The sequence below is a fragment of the Plodia interpunctella genome, chromosome 1 (genome assembly GCF_027563975.2).
Source record: "Plodia interpunctella isolate USDA-ARS_2022_Savannah chromosome 1, ilPloInte3.2, whole genome shotgun sequence".
Taxonomy (NCBI): Eukaryota; Metazoa; Arthropoda; class Insecta; order Lepidoptera; family Pyralidae; genus Plodia; species Plodia interpunctella.
The window spans coordinates 9,648,662-9,664,379 of NC_071294.1; the positions used below are offsets into that span (position 1 = coordinate 9,648,662).

General features: G+C 36.7%; 1 protein-coding gene across 2 annotated transcripts in view; it reads left to right on the top strand.

Moving 5' to 3' along the window:
- The window catches only part of ck (crinkled), a 31,372-nt gene that overhangs the window by 13,504 nt on the left and 2,150 nt on the right, over positions 1–15,718 (top strand). The window contains exons 1-12 of one of the 2 annotated variants that reach the window (XM_053759950.1): positions 2,980–3,114; positions 4,578–4,838; positions 5,060–5,338; positions 5,589–5,873; positions 5,956–7,551; positions 7,821–8,048; positions 10,772–11,011; positions 11,438–11,602; positions 11,722–12,006; positions 12,100–14,568; positions 14,782–14,981; positions 15,291–15,558. In XM_053759950.1, coding sequence (XP_053615925.1) covers positions 3,085–3,114; positions 4,578–4,838; positions 5,060–5,338; positions 5,589–5,873; positions 5,956–7,551; positions 7,821–8,048; positions 10,772–11,011; positions 11,438–11,602; positions 11,722–12,006; positions 12,100–14,568; positions 14,782–14,981; positions 15,291–15,558 — 6,306 coding nt within the window. In that variant the 5' untranslated portion in view covers positions 2,980–3,084. Of the gene's footprint in view, positions 1–2,979; positions 3,115–4,577; positions 4,839–5,059; positions 5,339–5,588; positions 5,874–5,955; positions 7,552–7,820; positions 8,049–10,771; positions 11,012–11,437; positions 11,603–11,721; positions 12,007–12,099; positions 14,569–14,781; positions 14,982–15,290; positions 15,559–15,718 lie in introns of those variants that run through there. The other variant, XM_053760034.1, reaches the window with a different exon arrangement.

The following is a 15,718-nucleotide window of genomic DNA, read 5'->3' on the forward strand; positions in this document are numbered from 1 at the left end:
AGCTGTGAGTTGAAACTGTTTTTTGAATAATTTTAGAATGGATCTATCTGCAATTATTGCTTTCGTGAACACAGTAACTTCTAGCTTTTAGGCAAAGTTCAGTTGACCGGATCTTGAGCTTGCTCCTTAATATCTGCATATTAGAGAGAAAGAGAATAACATATATGTTGCCAGAATAAATTATTCGCCTACGAAAAGGAAAACTTTATTTTCTAATGGCGTAACTTTTATAATAAAAACTAATTCAAGATATACATATCTCAATGTTTTACTTCATATGTATATGATTGTTTATTGTCATCGGCTTCCCAAAACAGATTATCTTTTTACATGATAATTTACAAGAAATATTCATAACAATAGGTAGTTTCACACAATACCAGTGACCGCAAGGCAAACAGTCGGCCATTATCGAAACGAGAGGGAGAGTACAGTGGACTACAGATCAAGTTTGCTAAAACAAGCTCAATTGCTATTTCAATAAGATCGATGAGGAAAATTGCGCCTGCGCCGGTACAATGCAATCAAACGTAACTCACAAATGTGGGCGTGGAACTCGGAATGATCTGGTTTTGAGAAATTAAACAATAGTGACAAATAAAGGTATTTCACCTTGGGTTTAAATGTCACTTGGATGATTATAAGTAAAGCGCGGGGATTTTTTATACAAGTTTATATGTTTTAAATTCCTTGGTATTATAAAACTAAGTTCAAGTAGGTAACAAATACACAAAGGAAAACATAAAGATATTTATATCGTTAAATATCACTTCGTAATTATATTACAAGTTAATCTGTTTTTAAATAAGTTGAACCCGTCTGATCTCTACAAAAAGGATAATGATAATGATATTATGGTTATTAAATAACTTGCACTCATTAACTTTCTAATAAATCTCGATAAATTACATAATCACATAGATCGTAGATTTCGTAGAAAAAATTTAAGTAAGGACAACTTTCATATCGTAACGTCTGCTATTCCGGAGGTCCTTATTTTGATTTTTAGATTGGACAGATATTTTCGACATGTTGCCTAGTCGTAATGTGTTAATTTAATTTTTGTGGCTTGGGTTAGCCATATAATTACAATGTAATTCTACAAGGCTTTGGCTCGCAGCGTTAATTTGTTTCTAGCAACCATAACGACGATGCAATGCGCAAATGAGTTTGTCACGACGCCTGTTGTAAATATGCAAATATTAGCGATGTGTGTGACACTTAATGCATGTTTCCTTTGGATATTTGGAGACACTTGGATCTTGGATGTCAATAAATTTAAATTTTTATGGTCTGATATAGGCTTCTTAAAAGGCCTCTCTCTGGGTCTATCTCACAGATATCGGATTATTTTCTATCTGTCTACATCACAGGAAGCTTAATTCTTTACGTGTACGAAATCCTGAAAGTAAGCTAAGATCAAGAATTTAAAACCTGGTTTTTCTTGTCACGATTTAACTAAAAGTCTACATCAAATGTTAGAGATCGAATTAAGCGGGAAATATTATTATTATTACTTATTATTGGCTATACTATACTTTCCAAAGATGTATATCTTTGATGAGATCACAGGATGTAATTTGAAATGAACGCGTTCATTTCAAATTGTATCCTGTGGCATAGCGTCCGCAATATAAATTGCTTGGAAAAATTGTAAGAGCTAATGAAAAGGGATAAGTGGCAAATAGGAAGTACACAGCTCAAACTGTATGTTACTTCACTGCTGTATGTTGTCATGTCGTTAATAATAGTGAAGATTTAGAAAGCTATAAATATTGGCAATCCGAAACCGGTACCGAAAGTTCTGTAAGAGATGTCGTCTGTGATATTGACTTGCAAATAACATATGCTTTCTTACAGCTTATTGTATAAATTACATATTACACATAAATTGTCGAGAGAAATTGACTTAGTGTTGAGAAAATTAGCGGTTCTATTAAGTGTAATAATGCGAACAGGTGTAATTGTAGAGAACAGTTTCGAGTTATTTGATCGCGTTCTTGACCCAAACTAAATTTGTAACATACACTTAGATGCAGCTTCTGCTTTAATGATATACTTTCTAAACGGTTCTATAAGAGGAACTAGTTTTGCTTATATCAATGACTGAAACTGTGTTTTTGAAACTATTTCAATGACTATCAGTGCTAATGAATAGGACATTTGCTGGAGACATGTTTCCTCTATGATCGAAGGAGATAGATAATTCAACGGACTGGGCAAAGCGAAATTTCAAAGTCTGCATCAGTCAATTTGCTCAAATGGTGCTATATGTATTTGATTGTTGATTGCATGGAATTAGTAGGTACTACGGAGTACCTAATAATTCTATGGTTGATTGTAATTTAAAGAGCCAGAATCGATATTCAAATATCGATTCTGGCTCAGGGCTTTCTTGACGTGAAAATTTTTTTGTTTGTAATATTTTTATTGTTGTATAACACATGTTAAAAGTACCTACATACATAATGCCCTTCTGGCATAATAGGGACCAACACTGTTTGAATGAGTTTCTTTCGGCATTTCTTCTCAGCAGTGGTCGTTCCGAAATGCTAGTAGTTTGTAGCTTTGGTAAACATTATTTAATTTAGAACATGACGTGAAAAAGTGCCTGTGAAGGCCTAATTTCTGAATAAATGATTTGATTTTGATTTTGATAATGATAATCTGTGAGAACAACAATGCAATTGAATAAGTACCCCATAACTCAAGTCTCGAACTTATTTTGGGACCAACTCAATCTATGTAAAGTGTCCCTATTTAGATTAATATTATTAAAAATATATTGTCAACATTTAATCTAATGGTTATTAGTAGAATTGCAAAAGTATGCCTTTCTCAAAATCGTTCTTTATTAAACTGCATTTCAAATTGATATCAGCTGTCAATATAGAATAGAGACCGGTAAGATAATTAATTTATTAATTATAGAAGTGGCAGTAGATAAGTTCAATCGAGTGGCGAGTGGCGACCTCACAGAGAGTGGTCAACTCTGTGATATGATAAACTTATCTAGTACGTAACAATAGTCATGTAACATACGAAGTTGTAAATGTAACAGTTATAAATTGGTTTTAGTTTGTGATGTGCGATGGAAATTCAGTGTTTTTTGAGGTAGGTGAGTTGATGCTTTGTCTTTTATTTATGCTTTGTTAACTCATGATCAGTTTGTAGCATAGATGTTTTAATTAGTTTGGATATGGACCGAGATAGATATAGGAGTATTATGATTTTATAATAAGTCAGCAAAGGCAAAAATGCCATAACTCTATACGACATTTATACTAATACGAGTACATAACAACCTTTCTGCGAGAACACTTGATTTTTATTTATTGTCGTCAACACAGCGAGAAGTAAGTCGTTTTAATTTGTTTGTGTAGTACAGGTTGCACTTTGATTTTTTGGATTTGATTTTGATTGTTTTGTATATTAAGAATCGATCCACCACTAAAAAATCATCATACACTAAACTCTGATAAGATATCTGGATATAATTAATATAAAATTAATTGAAATGGAGCATAGAAACAATCAAAACATTAAAATAGCACCGTATTTAACAACTAACTTCGTGACTTTGATTATCTTTTATTTAGCTGTATCATGACCGTTTAATAATAATAACAGTGGTTATAACAATAAAGTCGAATAGGCACTTTCACAAAGATTTAGATAGCTATCTCCTGCTGAGTATGGGCGGTCGGATTACTTAACTACGACAAAGAAGGATGTGGCTTTCTACTGAATTGATTGTATGACGTTAACACTATGACAATATTTATGTGATAAAAAACGCAATTGATAGATTATGCTTTCATAAGTTCAGCTATGCAGGTTATTTTTTTCTTTATTTACTTAGACATAATTACCGGATAAAATAATAATATTACCTGATAATCTGAGGCATTGGCTTTAAGGTCACAGAGTTTGTCTTCATTACTCAACAAATTTGGATCATTTTAATAGGAAATTACATACGCTTAGTGCTATATTTGGTATCCATTAAATTTCTATAACAACATCATCGAATGCAGATAAGTGAACAGACTAGAAAGGCCACCTTAAATAATGTTTTCTTCTAATGGCACATCATTTAGGGCCATGGTAACTATAACACACCGTTAGCTCCACCTGAAGTCAATGATCAATTGTTCAGATGAGAATCCTTTTATTAAGCGTTTTAAAGATACTTAATTATAATGAAAATATCAATTAATTACACGTTTTTGTTTAAACTGCTATGGAAGTAGTTGGTGAAGCAATAAGAGCGACGCATGCGAGAGAGGCTGGCAAAAACGAGTAAAAACGTTATCATTAGCGCCAGTTGTCAGCGCATTATTTTAATCGAACAAGCAAAATTAAGATGAAGAAATAATACATACGTAATTTTCTCTTGTATGTATACAATAAAACGCATTTTTTGTTACGATTGGATTGGATTATATTTATTTACCAACCAATATATCTCCGTCCATGCTGCGCTATCAAACGACAAAATGTACAGTCGGTTGTAGATAAGTTAGATAAAAAGTAAGATACTATTTTCTTAATTAATTTTCTGATGTAAATTTCAGGGCGATTACATATGGATCGAGCCGGTGTCAGGGCGCGAGTTCGACGTGGCCATCGGAGCGCGGGTGTTGGCGGCCGAAGGGCGCCGCATCAGGGTGAGAGACGACGACGGCCAGGAGCAATGGCTGCCGCCGGAGCGACGCATCAAGGCCATGCATGCGACGTCCGTGCATGGCGTCGAGGACATGATATCGTTAGGCGACCTCCACGAGGCTGGCATATTGAGGAATCTCCTTATCAGATACAATGAGAATCTCATCTATGTGAGTACACATTTGTTGTAAATGTCTTATAATACCAGGTTTCCAGTTGATATCTTTTAGAGCATGAATGGTTCTGTAATAATGTCACTTTCAATTTTTAAAATACACAACATACATAAGGTACAATACATAAGGTAGGCCTTATTCGAAAAAAATGACTAGTAAAAGTAGGCATCTAGATTTATTATTATAACACTAATACGTATTTCATATTTTTTCAGACATACACGGGCTCAATATTAGTAGCAGTGAACCCTTACCAGATCCTGCCAATCTACACGGCGGATCAGATCAAGTTATACAAAGAAAGGAAGATAGGAGAACTCCCGCCGCACATCTTCGCGATAGGAGACAATGCGTACGCGCACATGAGGCGGTACGCGCAAGACCAGTGCATCGTCATCAGTGGAGAATCCGGTGCGGGGAAGACAGAGTCTACTAAGCTGATCTTGCAGTACTTGGCCGCGATCAGCGGAAAACATTCGTGGATAGAGCAACAGGTGGGTTTAACGAATACACTCATAAAACTATGAAATAATGGTTATCTACACCATTATTTCAGGAGATGATTGTGGTCTAACATGCTGCTTAATAAATAAACATGCACTGATACGTGTATAAATCCTACTCATAAAATTTTTAGTGAAGATAATAATAAAGTAAAATAATAATCCGATCTCGTTTAATATCGGATTAGGTAAGAAGAAATTAAATTGAATAGGTTTTAAAATAATTCTCTTTTCATTCCAGATCTTAGAAGCAAATCCAATTTTAGAAGCGTTTGGTAACGCCAAGACGGTGCGGAACGATAACTCATCTCGATTCGGCAAATACATAGACATCCACTTCAACAGCGGCGGCGTCATAGAGGGTGCTAAGATAGAGCAGTATCTCCTGGAGAAGTCCAGAATCGTGTCTCAAGGCACAGAGGAGAGGAATTACCACGTGTTCTACTGCTTGCTGGCCGGTTTATCCAAAGACGAAAAGAAAAAATTGGAATTAGGTGAACCTTCAGAATACAGATATCTTTCGGCGGTATGATCAGTTTTTTTTATACTCTTCATATGTGATACTTAACAAATTCATAATAATTACTTGGCATATTACTACTTTTCAGGGTGGCAGCTTTTCTTGCGAAGGCAGAGATGACGCGGCAGAATTCGCAGACATTCGATCCGCTATGAAAGTACTGTTATTCACAGAATCAGAAATATGGGATATATTGAAACTATTGGCAGCTGTGTTACATTGTGGCAACATAAAATATGAGGCGACAATCATAGATAACTTAGATGCAACTGAAATAACGGAACAAGCAAACGTGCGGCGAGTCGCTTCCTTGTTGGGAGTGCCCATGCAGGCGCTGATTGACGCGCTAACTAGAAAAACACTATTTGCTCACGGAGAAACGGTTGTGTCCACTTTGAGTCGAGACCAGTCAGTAGATATACGAGACGCTTTCGTCAAAGGCATATACGGTCGCCTATTCGTAACTATAGTGAAGAAAATCAATGCAGCTATATACAAACCCAAAGCCACCACCCGCACTGCTATCGGTGTTCTTGACATATTTGGATTCGAAAATTTCGACCACAATAGTTTTGAACAGTTTTGTATAAACTTCGCCAATGAAAATCTACAGCAATTTTTCGTTAGACATATTTTCAAATTAGAACAGGAAGAATATAACCATGAAGGAATAAATTGGCAACATATCGAATTCGTTGATAATCAAGATGCGTTAGATCTTATTGCATTGAAGCAGCTAAATATAATGGCTCTAATAGACGAAGAATCCAAATTCCCAAAAGGTACTGACCAAACTATGTTAGCAAAACTACACAAGACTCATGGATTACACCGAAATTATTTGAAGCCTAAGTCTGATATAAATACTAGTTTTGGTCTGAATCATTTTGCTGGTATTGTCTTTTATGATACTCGAGGATTTTTAGAGAAAAATCGGGACACATTCAGTGCTGATTTATTACAACTAATACACATATCGACAAATAAATTTTTGCAGCATATATTCCAAGATGACATTACTATGGGATCGGAAACACGAAAACGTACTCCAACATTGTCTACGCAATTTAAGAAATCATTAGATTTACTAATGAGAACCCTGAGTACTTGTCAGCCTTTTTTCATACGTTGCATAAAACCTAATGAATTCAAGAAACCAATGATGTTTGACCGTGGTCTTTGCTGTAGGCAGCTCAGGTATTCAGGGATGATGGAAACGATTAGAATCAGACGAGCCGGTTATCCCATTCGGCATAGTTTCAAGGAGTTTGTTGAAAGGTATAGGTTTTTAATTTCGGGAGTTCCTCCAGCTCATAAAACAGATTGTCGAGCGGCTACATCAAAAATCTGTGCAACTGTTCTGGGAAAATCTGATTATCAACTTGGGCATACTAAAGTTTTTCTGAAAGATGCTCATGACTTGTTCCTGGAGCAAGAAAGAGACAGAGTACTTACCCGTAAGATTCTAATCCTGCAAAGGTCGATAAGGGGCTGGGTATACAGGAGAAGGTTTTTGAAAATGAGAGCAGCCGCAATTTTGATACAGCGTCACTGGCGCGGCAAGCTGCAAAGAATTCGCTACAATAAGATGAAAGTTGGGTACGCCAGGTTGCAGGCCCTCATCCGAGCCAGAGTCTTGGCACATCGGTTCAGACATCTACGAGGTCATATCGTTTCTCTACAAGTAAGTATTTAACTGAACATTTCCTAATATAAAAATAAAATAATTTTCTATTAATTTTTTCGTTTCTTTAGACAATTTTATTTTTTTATGTGTGTATTAATTTTTCCGTAAACAATTTAACTATTTAATTTCCTCGTTTCTTTTGACAATTTTAGTGATTGATATGTTACTATCTTATCTTAGGCTAGACCTAGGTTTATACATATTGTATAAAAACCGTAAATAATGTACCTATGTAATGTAATGTATGTAATAAAACAAATTCCCAGGCTGCAGCCCGTGGTTACCTCGTGCGTCGCTCGTACGGCCACAAGATGTGGGCGATCGTTAAGATCCAGAGTCACGTCCGTCGTCTGATAGCCATGAGGCGGTACCGGCGGATGAAGCAGGAGGCTATAGCCCACACGGAGGCGTTGAGACTCCGCAGACAGGAGGAACAGCGGCTGCACCACCAGGGCAACACGCGCGCTAAAGAGATCGCTGAGCAAAACTACAGGGTAAGTGACACATTCGTTACGTTAACCAAAATTTGAGAGATAGAAGATAGGCTAGGTGGTACCGGATAATTAAAGCAGGAAGTTATAGTGTTATTAAGTTTTTACATTATATTTCTCGTAGCATTCTATTTTTACGTAAAAGTTGTACTTAGTAAATATCTGCTGCCCATGCACCTTGTGCCTCAAACATATAGGTAAATCTAAATATTTTTATTTATGTAATAACTACGTATAAACTATAAAAAATCTAACTCTCTAAGACAAGCCAGATATTGCGATGCAGCATGCGACACATCACATACTTACTTGACATCAATGATAATGCAAAAATTTAATATGATATCTCAATTAATCCGGCTAATTTATCGGTTCCAAGAACTTATTAATTGGTTTGATAAATAAAAAATTGTACACACTTGCTAATACCTAGAAGATTGTGCTGACTAAATTGTGGAAGAAATTCTGCTTGTTATTTGTGGCCTTGAATAATAAAGGAAGTTGTAACTGTCATCCTCTCGGAAGATTAAGCTGTTAACTGCCTATCGAAAGTAAACAATAACAGATATCTATTACTGCGTACTTTACATGCAAATGATGGCTACAAGAAGGACTCATCGAGTATGGTAAACAACCAGCCCGATTTAGCCGAAATTGCTTTTAAAATTGGTTGCAATTATATTAAAATGAAAAAACAAAAGTTCGCATTGTTTACATATAGTCATTAGCCCAACTATCCAAAGATTTGATTGTTTGGACTCGTCGTACCCTCACAACTTATCTATATTTTGTTGATTTGTCATAGCTTTGATTACATTGTCATATTATATAGTTGGTATCCATTTTTATTGCCAAAATGGTAATATTACCACTTGGTGTTGTTGTAATTGTTATTTTTTATCTATATTGATGAATCTAAATCAGAAAGAAGCTAATTCATTACTAAAGAAGACAAGTCTAAAACGTAAACTATCATCCCCAACATCGGTGGAAATTTCGTGATTAGCAAAAATTAAGTTAGTTGAAAATAACTATATATAATAAACTGACGATTAAAAAACTTATCTCAAATGTATGGAAGGCGAAGCGACTGAATATGAATTCAATATCTCATCAAATTATTTAAATTTCATTTGTATAAAACAAAGCATTTGTGGAAGTTTAGATTTTCAACTACATTTCCTGTTAACTTATTCAGAATTTTAATTTAATATTTTATCTGTAGCTATTGAATTGCATTTGCATGAAAAAATCAAAGCTCTCTACTTTATGAAATGCACCTTCTCTGTTTATATAATATCTTGTTACAAAATATAGCATTCCTACGTTTATTATGTATTAAAATTATCTTATATCTGTCACTCATTTAGTAGTTAATAATGATTTGAAATGTAGGTACATACTTGACCTAAATACAACTTACACACAAATTATATTACTTTTTCAATCGCAAATATAGGTTTATTTATTGGCAGAGTGCATAATTTATTATCGCAGATTCCTTTTCTATCTTGTTTCATTTAGTTACGTCACATTATTTATTTTTTAAATTGAAATTGCTCCTTGTTAGAAATCAATAAAGGCTATGTACGCCTGTGAGGCGGCTCGTTTTATCTTCGCTATCTCCAAACATATAATTATTTAAATTGATAGTTGGCACTGCTTGATAACTGATATCGTTGTTTTAGAACATTAATTTAATCTCATCTGATAATCTCGCGCGGACAAAGCGCTAATTTAGAATTAATGAAAAATTCAAACATGTTACTTGTGATCCATTTTTTTATTCGCTAAAATTGATATTTACGTCTAGATTAAAAAAGGGTGAATATAATTTAAATTGACTACGAAACATGTTTTTGTTTTCCACGGGGGATGTGTTTAAGTAAATACACAATGAGGTAACTCAATTTGTTGTTATTACATATCGATGTTTTCTGCGGTAATAGATGTATGTTATTCAACTTGATTGTTCATTAATAGTTAGAATAATTTGCTGATCAAGTTGACGTGATAATTAATTTATAATTAAGCATACCTCTGTAACATGATTTACTGTCATTCAATCATGCATGTAGAGCATTGCACAACTAGTAGCGATACAGAAGGCTAACCCGTCAAACCGCCAATTCTTGGCAACCAGATTAGAACCAAATATGTATTTACTTTAACATATTTTGTGCAGATGGTCGTGTTTATGCAAAAGATATTATTTCACAAAAAATCAGTGAAGTAAAAACAATGAATAATACATGGTGGATGTGTATCAGTGATGATGTTGACAGTGGCTGTAATTGTGCCAGTGTTAGTATACCTACTTTTGCCGCATGACTGACTGTTGCCTGTGCATTGTACAATCACATAGGACAATCGCGTGTTCACGTCTGTTAATTTAAGAACTATCGTAAAAGAAATATCTTTTGTCATTTCAATTAAGGTTATTTTAAGGTCTCGCAGCCGAACATCACGTACAGAATTGTTAATATTTCTATAACGTTGTTTACAATACTCGCAATTTTGCCGTGTCATTTAATCTCCAGAATAAATATTTCGCCAATTATAGGTCGCCATTATTTTCAGCAGCATCATTTTAAATTATAATCGTATTCCTTACAGATTTTTAATTAGTTAATAAGTAACTTTCAATTATTTGGCACAAGGTCATTCTAATATATAAAGCATTCTTATCATCTTCAGATTTGCCTTATATTATTTATTTTCCACAGGAGCGCATGTACGAGTTAGAGCGACGCGAAGCCGAACTGGTGTTAGAAGAGAAGCGGCAATTGGAAGCGAAGAGGACGCTGTTACAAGAGGCAGCTCGCAAGCAGGAGGAGCCGGTAGACGACAGCAAGCTGGTGGAAGCTATGTTCGACTTCTTGCCCGACTCGAGCAGTGAAGCTCCGGCCCCCAAGGATACCTCTATTTTCAGCGATCTGCCGCAGCAGAGGGCCGATCAACAAGAGGTGGGTCTGCTTTTGATTCAAGAATGTCCTCTCGTCTAAAACTACGTCTACGGCAATATTAATGAAGTAGTTTTCCTTCCCCATTCAGTACACGATAAATTAACAGCTACAGTGCAAGTTTCCTCACGATGTTTTCTTTCACCTGCAATAAATTACGTACGCAGTATTTAATAGAATATAAAATCAAAAATAGAATAAGAAAATATAGAATCTTTTTAGCGTGTTAACTGTGGCGACGCTAAACTTGTGAATACCAGTTCTATACTAAATAATTAAGTAGTAGTTAATTGACTAGACTCTTTTTAATTACTTAACAAAAAAGGATTGTTGCTACTTTTTTGCGTGCACATATAAAATAGTCCTTCCCCTTCTCCAAATAAAATAGTTTTCCTGAAAAGGAGTTACAAAACATTTCCATCTTTTTAGATGATTACCCCAATGCAAACCACATCGGAGGATGAAGAAGACCTTTCAGAGTTCAAGTTCCAGAAGTTTGCAGCCACTTACTTCCAAGGAAACGTGACGCATCAATATTCGAAAAAGCCACTAAAGCACCCACTACTGCCACTGCACACGCAAGGCGATCAGTTGGTATGATAGCTCTAGACAATTCCACGAAAATAATGCATTGATTCACCTTGAATATTGTTATCTTTTATTAATTTGTTATTGTTTGCTATAGAAACGTAATTTGGACTATGAACTTTCAGGCTGCACAGGCGTTATGGATTACGATTCTGCGTTTCACTGGGGATTTACCCGAACCAAGATTCCACACAATGGAAAGAGACAACACGTCTGTGATGTCCAAGGTGACGGCGACCCTTGGACGAAACTTCATTAGGTCTAAAGAGTTTCAGGAAGCGCAGATGATGGGTGTAGACCCCGACGCTTATCTTAATAAACAAAAGCCGAGATCAATTAGACACAAATTGGTTTCATTGACATTGAAAAGGAAAAACAAGCTCGGGGAGGATGTCAGAAGGAAATTGCAGGTACTAATTTTTGTTTTACTTATCCTTCAAGTAATGACGAGAATAAAACAAGCAATAGGAAATATAATAATATTTTACCTCATTATATTTCAGGATGAAGAATATACAGCTGATAGCTATCAGTCGTGGTTAGAATCTCGTCCGACGTCTAACTTGGAAAAGTTACACTTCATCATTGGCCACGGTATTCTTCGTGCTGAGTTAAGGGACGAAATATACTGCCAGATATGTAAACAGCTATCGGGGAATCCTTCCAAGTCTTCCCATGCTCGAGGCTGGATTCTGTTGTCCCTCTGTGTTGGGTGTTTCGCTCCTAGTGAAAAGTTTGTGAATTATCTCAGAGCCTTTATAAGGGAAGGACCACCAGGGTATGCTCCATACTGCGAAGACCGCCTGAAAAGAACTTTTAATAATGGAACCAGAAACCAACCTCCATCTTGGCTGGAACTCCAAGCGACGAAGTCTAAAAAACCAATCATGTTACCTATTACGTTCATGGACGGTAACACTAAAACTTTATTAGCTGATTCAGCTACTACAGCACGAGAACTATGTAATCAGTTGTCAGACAAGATTGGCTTACGTGATCAATTTGGATTTTCGTTATATATTGCACTTTTTGACAAAGTCAGTTCACTGGGCAGCGGTGGAGATCATGTAATGGATGCAATATCGCAATGTGAACAATACGCGAAAGAACAAGGAGCTCAAGAGAGAAATGCGCCGTGGAGGTTATTCTTTAGGAAAGAAATATTCGCTCCGTGGCATGATCCTACCGAGGACCAAGTAGCTACAAATCTCATTTATCAGCAAGTTGTAAGAGGAGTTAAGTTTGGTGAATACAGATGCGATAAAGAAGAAGATCTAGCTATGATTGCTGCTCAACAATATTACATAGAGTATGGCCAGGATATGAATACGGAACGACTTTACACTTTGCTTCCAAATTACATTCCAGATTACTGTCTAACTGGTGTAGAAAAAGCTGTAGATAGATGGGGAGTTTTGGTAGTGCAAGCTTATAAAAAAAGTTATTACGTAAAAGAAAAAGTTCCTGCATATAGAGTCAAAGAAGATGTCGTAAGTTATGCAAAGTTTAAATGGCCACTATTGTTCTCTAGATTCTATGAAGCGTACAGAAATTCCGGGCCCAATTTACCCAAAAACGACGTTATAATAGCGGTCAATTGGACGGGCGTTTATGTCGTAGATGATCAAGAACAAGTATTGCTAGAATTATCATTTCCGGAAATAACGACAGTTTCAAGTCAGAAAACTAATAAAGTTTTTACGCAGACGTTTAGTTTGTCAACTGTTCGAGGTGAAGAGTTTACGTTCCAAAGTCCAAATGCAGAAGATATTCGCGATTTAGTTGTTTACTTTTTGGAAGGCTTAAAGAAGAGATCGAAATACGTGATTGCTTTGCAAGACTATAAAGCACCAGGGGAAGGTTCCAGTTTTTTGACGTTCCAAAAAGGAGATCTAATTATTTTAGAGGACGAAAGCACTGGAGAATCGGTGTTGAATAATGGATGGTGTATAGGGCGCTGCGAGAGAACAATGGAAAGGGGAGATTTTCCAGCTGAAACTGTATACGTTTTGCCGGCGCTAACTAAACCACCACCAGACATTTTGAATCTATTCTGCCAAGAAGGCGCACAACACGGTAGACGTATTCCAGCAGCTACCTTTAATGGAACAGATACTAGAGATAAACCGCACACCTTACTGGAATATGCTTTGGACCACTTTAGGCTACCTCCGAAACGAACCGTGTCTAAAGCTCTCACGTTATCAACGGCTAAGCGAGGTGGTGCAGAAGAACTATGGAAGCACTCTAGGGAACCTATTAAATTGCCTTTGCTGAAGAAATTACAGACAAAAGAAGAGCTGGCCGAGGAAGCTTGCTTTGCATTTACAGCGTTGCTCAAGTACATGGGCGATCTTCCTTCGAAACGACCTCGAATAGGCAATGAATATACGGACCACATTTTTGACGGACCCCTGAAACACGAGATATTGAGAGATGAAATATATTGCCAAATAATGAAACAGCTGACTGACAATAGAAATAGAATGTCGGAAGAAAGAGGCTGGGAACTGATGTGGTTAGCCACTGGTCTGTTTGCTTGTAGTCAGGGTTTACTTAGAGAATTAACATTATTTTTAAGGACCAGAAGACATCCAATTGCTCAAGATTCTCTACAAAGACTCCAAAAAACCTTACGCAACGGGCAGAGGAAATATCCTCCGCATCAGGTGGAAGTAGAAGCTATTCAACACAAAACTACGCAAATATTCCACAAAGTATATTTCCCGGATGACACGGACGAAGCATTTGAAGTGGACTCGTCGACGAGAGCTAAAGATTTCTGCCAAAATATCGCACAGCGACTGAATCTCAGATCTAGTGAAGGTTTTAGTTTATTTGTTAAGATAGCGGATAAGGTTATATCTGTGCCGGAAGGCGACTTCTTTTTCGACTTCGTGAGACATCTTACGGACTGGATCAAAAAGGCTAGACCAACACGTGACGGTATCACACCACAGTTCACTTATCAGGTAAATAAAATATGCATTGAAATTGCCAGGGAGTTTCCTAATATTTTAAAGAGATATTCATAATGGCTTCGCACACTGTAACGGCTCTCACTAATTCTTCCATATCCTTTGCTACATTATACCAGTATTAATTCCACAATGTACTTTGGTCGCTTCCCATAAAATCACCCATTTACTCCCTTTCTTTCTTCTAACATTATCGTATTGTCAAAGGTATTCTTCATGAAGAAGCTGTGGACGAATACGGTGCCCGGCAAGGACCGTGCGGCGGATGTGATCTTCCACTTCCACCAGGAGCTGCCGAAGCTGCTGCGTGGGTATCACCGCTGCGGCCGAGAAGAGGCCGCGCGCCTCGCTGCGTTGGCCTATCGCGCGAGGTTTGGGGATAACAAACAAGAACTGCAAGCAATTCCGTAAGTGAAAAGACTTATTGGTACATATATAAAAACATATTATTACGCCTTTTTCCCAGGGAGCATGGAGTTTTCAACAATCTTTTGACTTACCTCCATTCCATTATTTCTCTTGGTTGGTTGGATAAAACTACTGGGAAAAGCGTATTGCACTGTTGAATTCACAGTTTAAAATGTTAATAAAACAAAATCATTATTGTGTTTAGTAACAGTCGAAATTTAAGCAGATACCGCAATGCTGATTTCAAAGATACATCATAAGATACGTACCTACGTACGTTAGCTATAAAACTAATCATAACATTTCAGACAAATGCTACGGGAGCTGATTCCGGCAGATCTGATAAAGCTGCAGAGCTCTGCTGACTGGAAGCGAGCGATCGTGGCCTCGTACAACCAGGACGCGGGCATGACCCCAGAGGACGCCAAGATCACGTTCCTCAAGGTCATCTACCGGTGGCCCACCTTCGGTTCCGCCTTCTTCGAGGTCAAGCAGACGACGGAACCCAACTATCCTGAACTACTGCTCATTGCGATCAATAAACATGGAGTCAGCTTAATTCATCCTCAATCAAAGGTAATGTAAATAAGACTTTCTTGAGACTCTCGACAATGTCTGATTTCATAATATATAAGTATAAAGGGATAAACACACAGCGGTAAGCGACTATGTACTTAGTGATTGTAAAAATTAATTCTTCGTTATGAAAATCGACGAACGATCTAATTGAAATTAT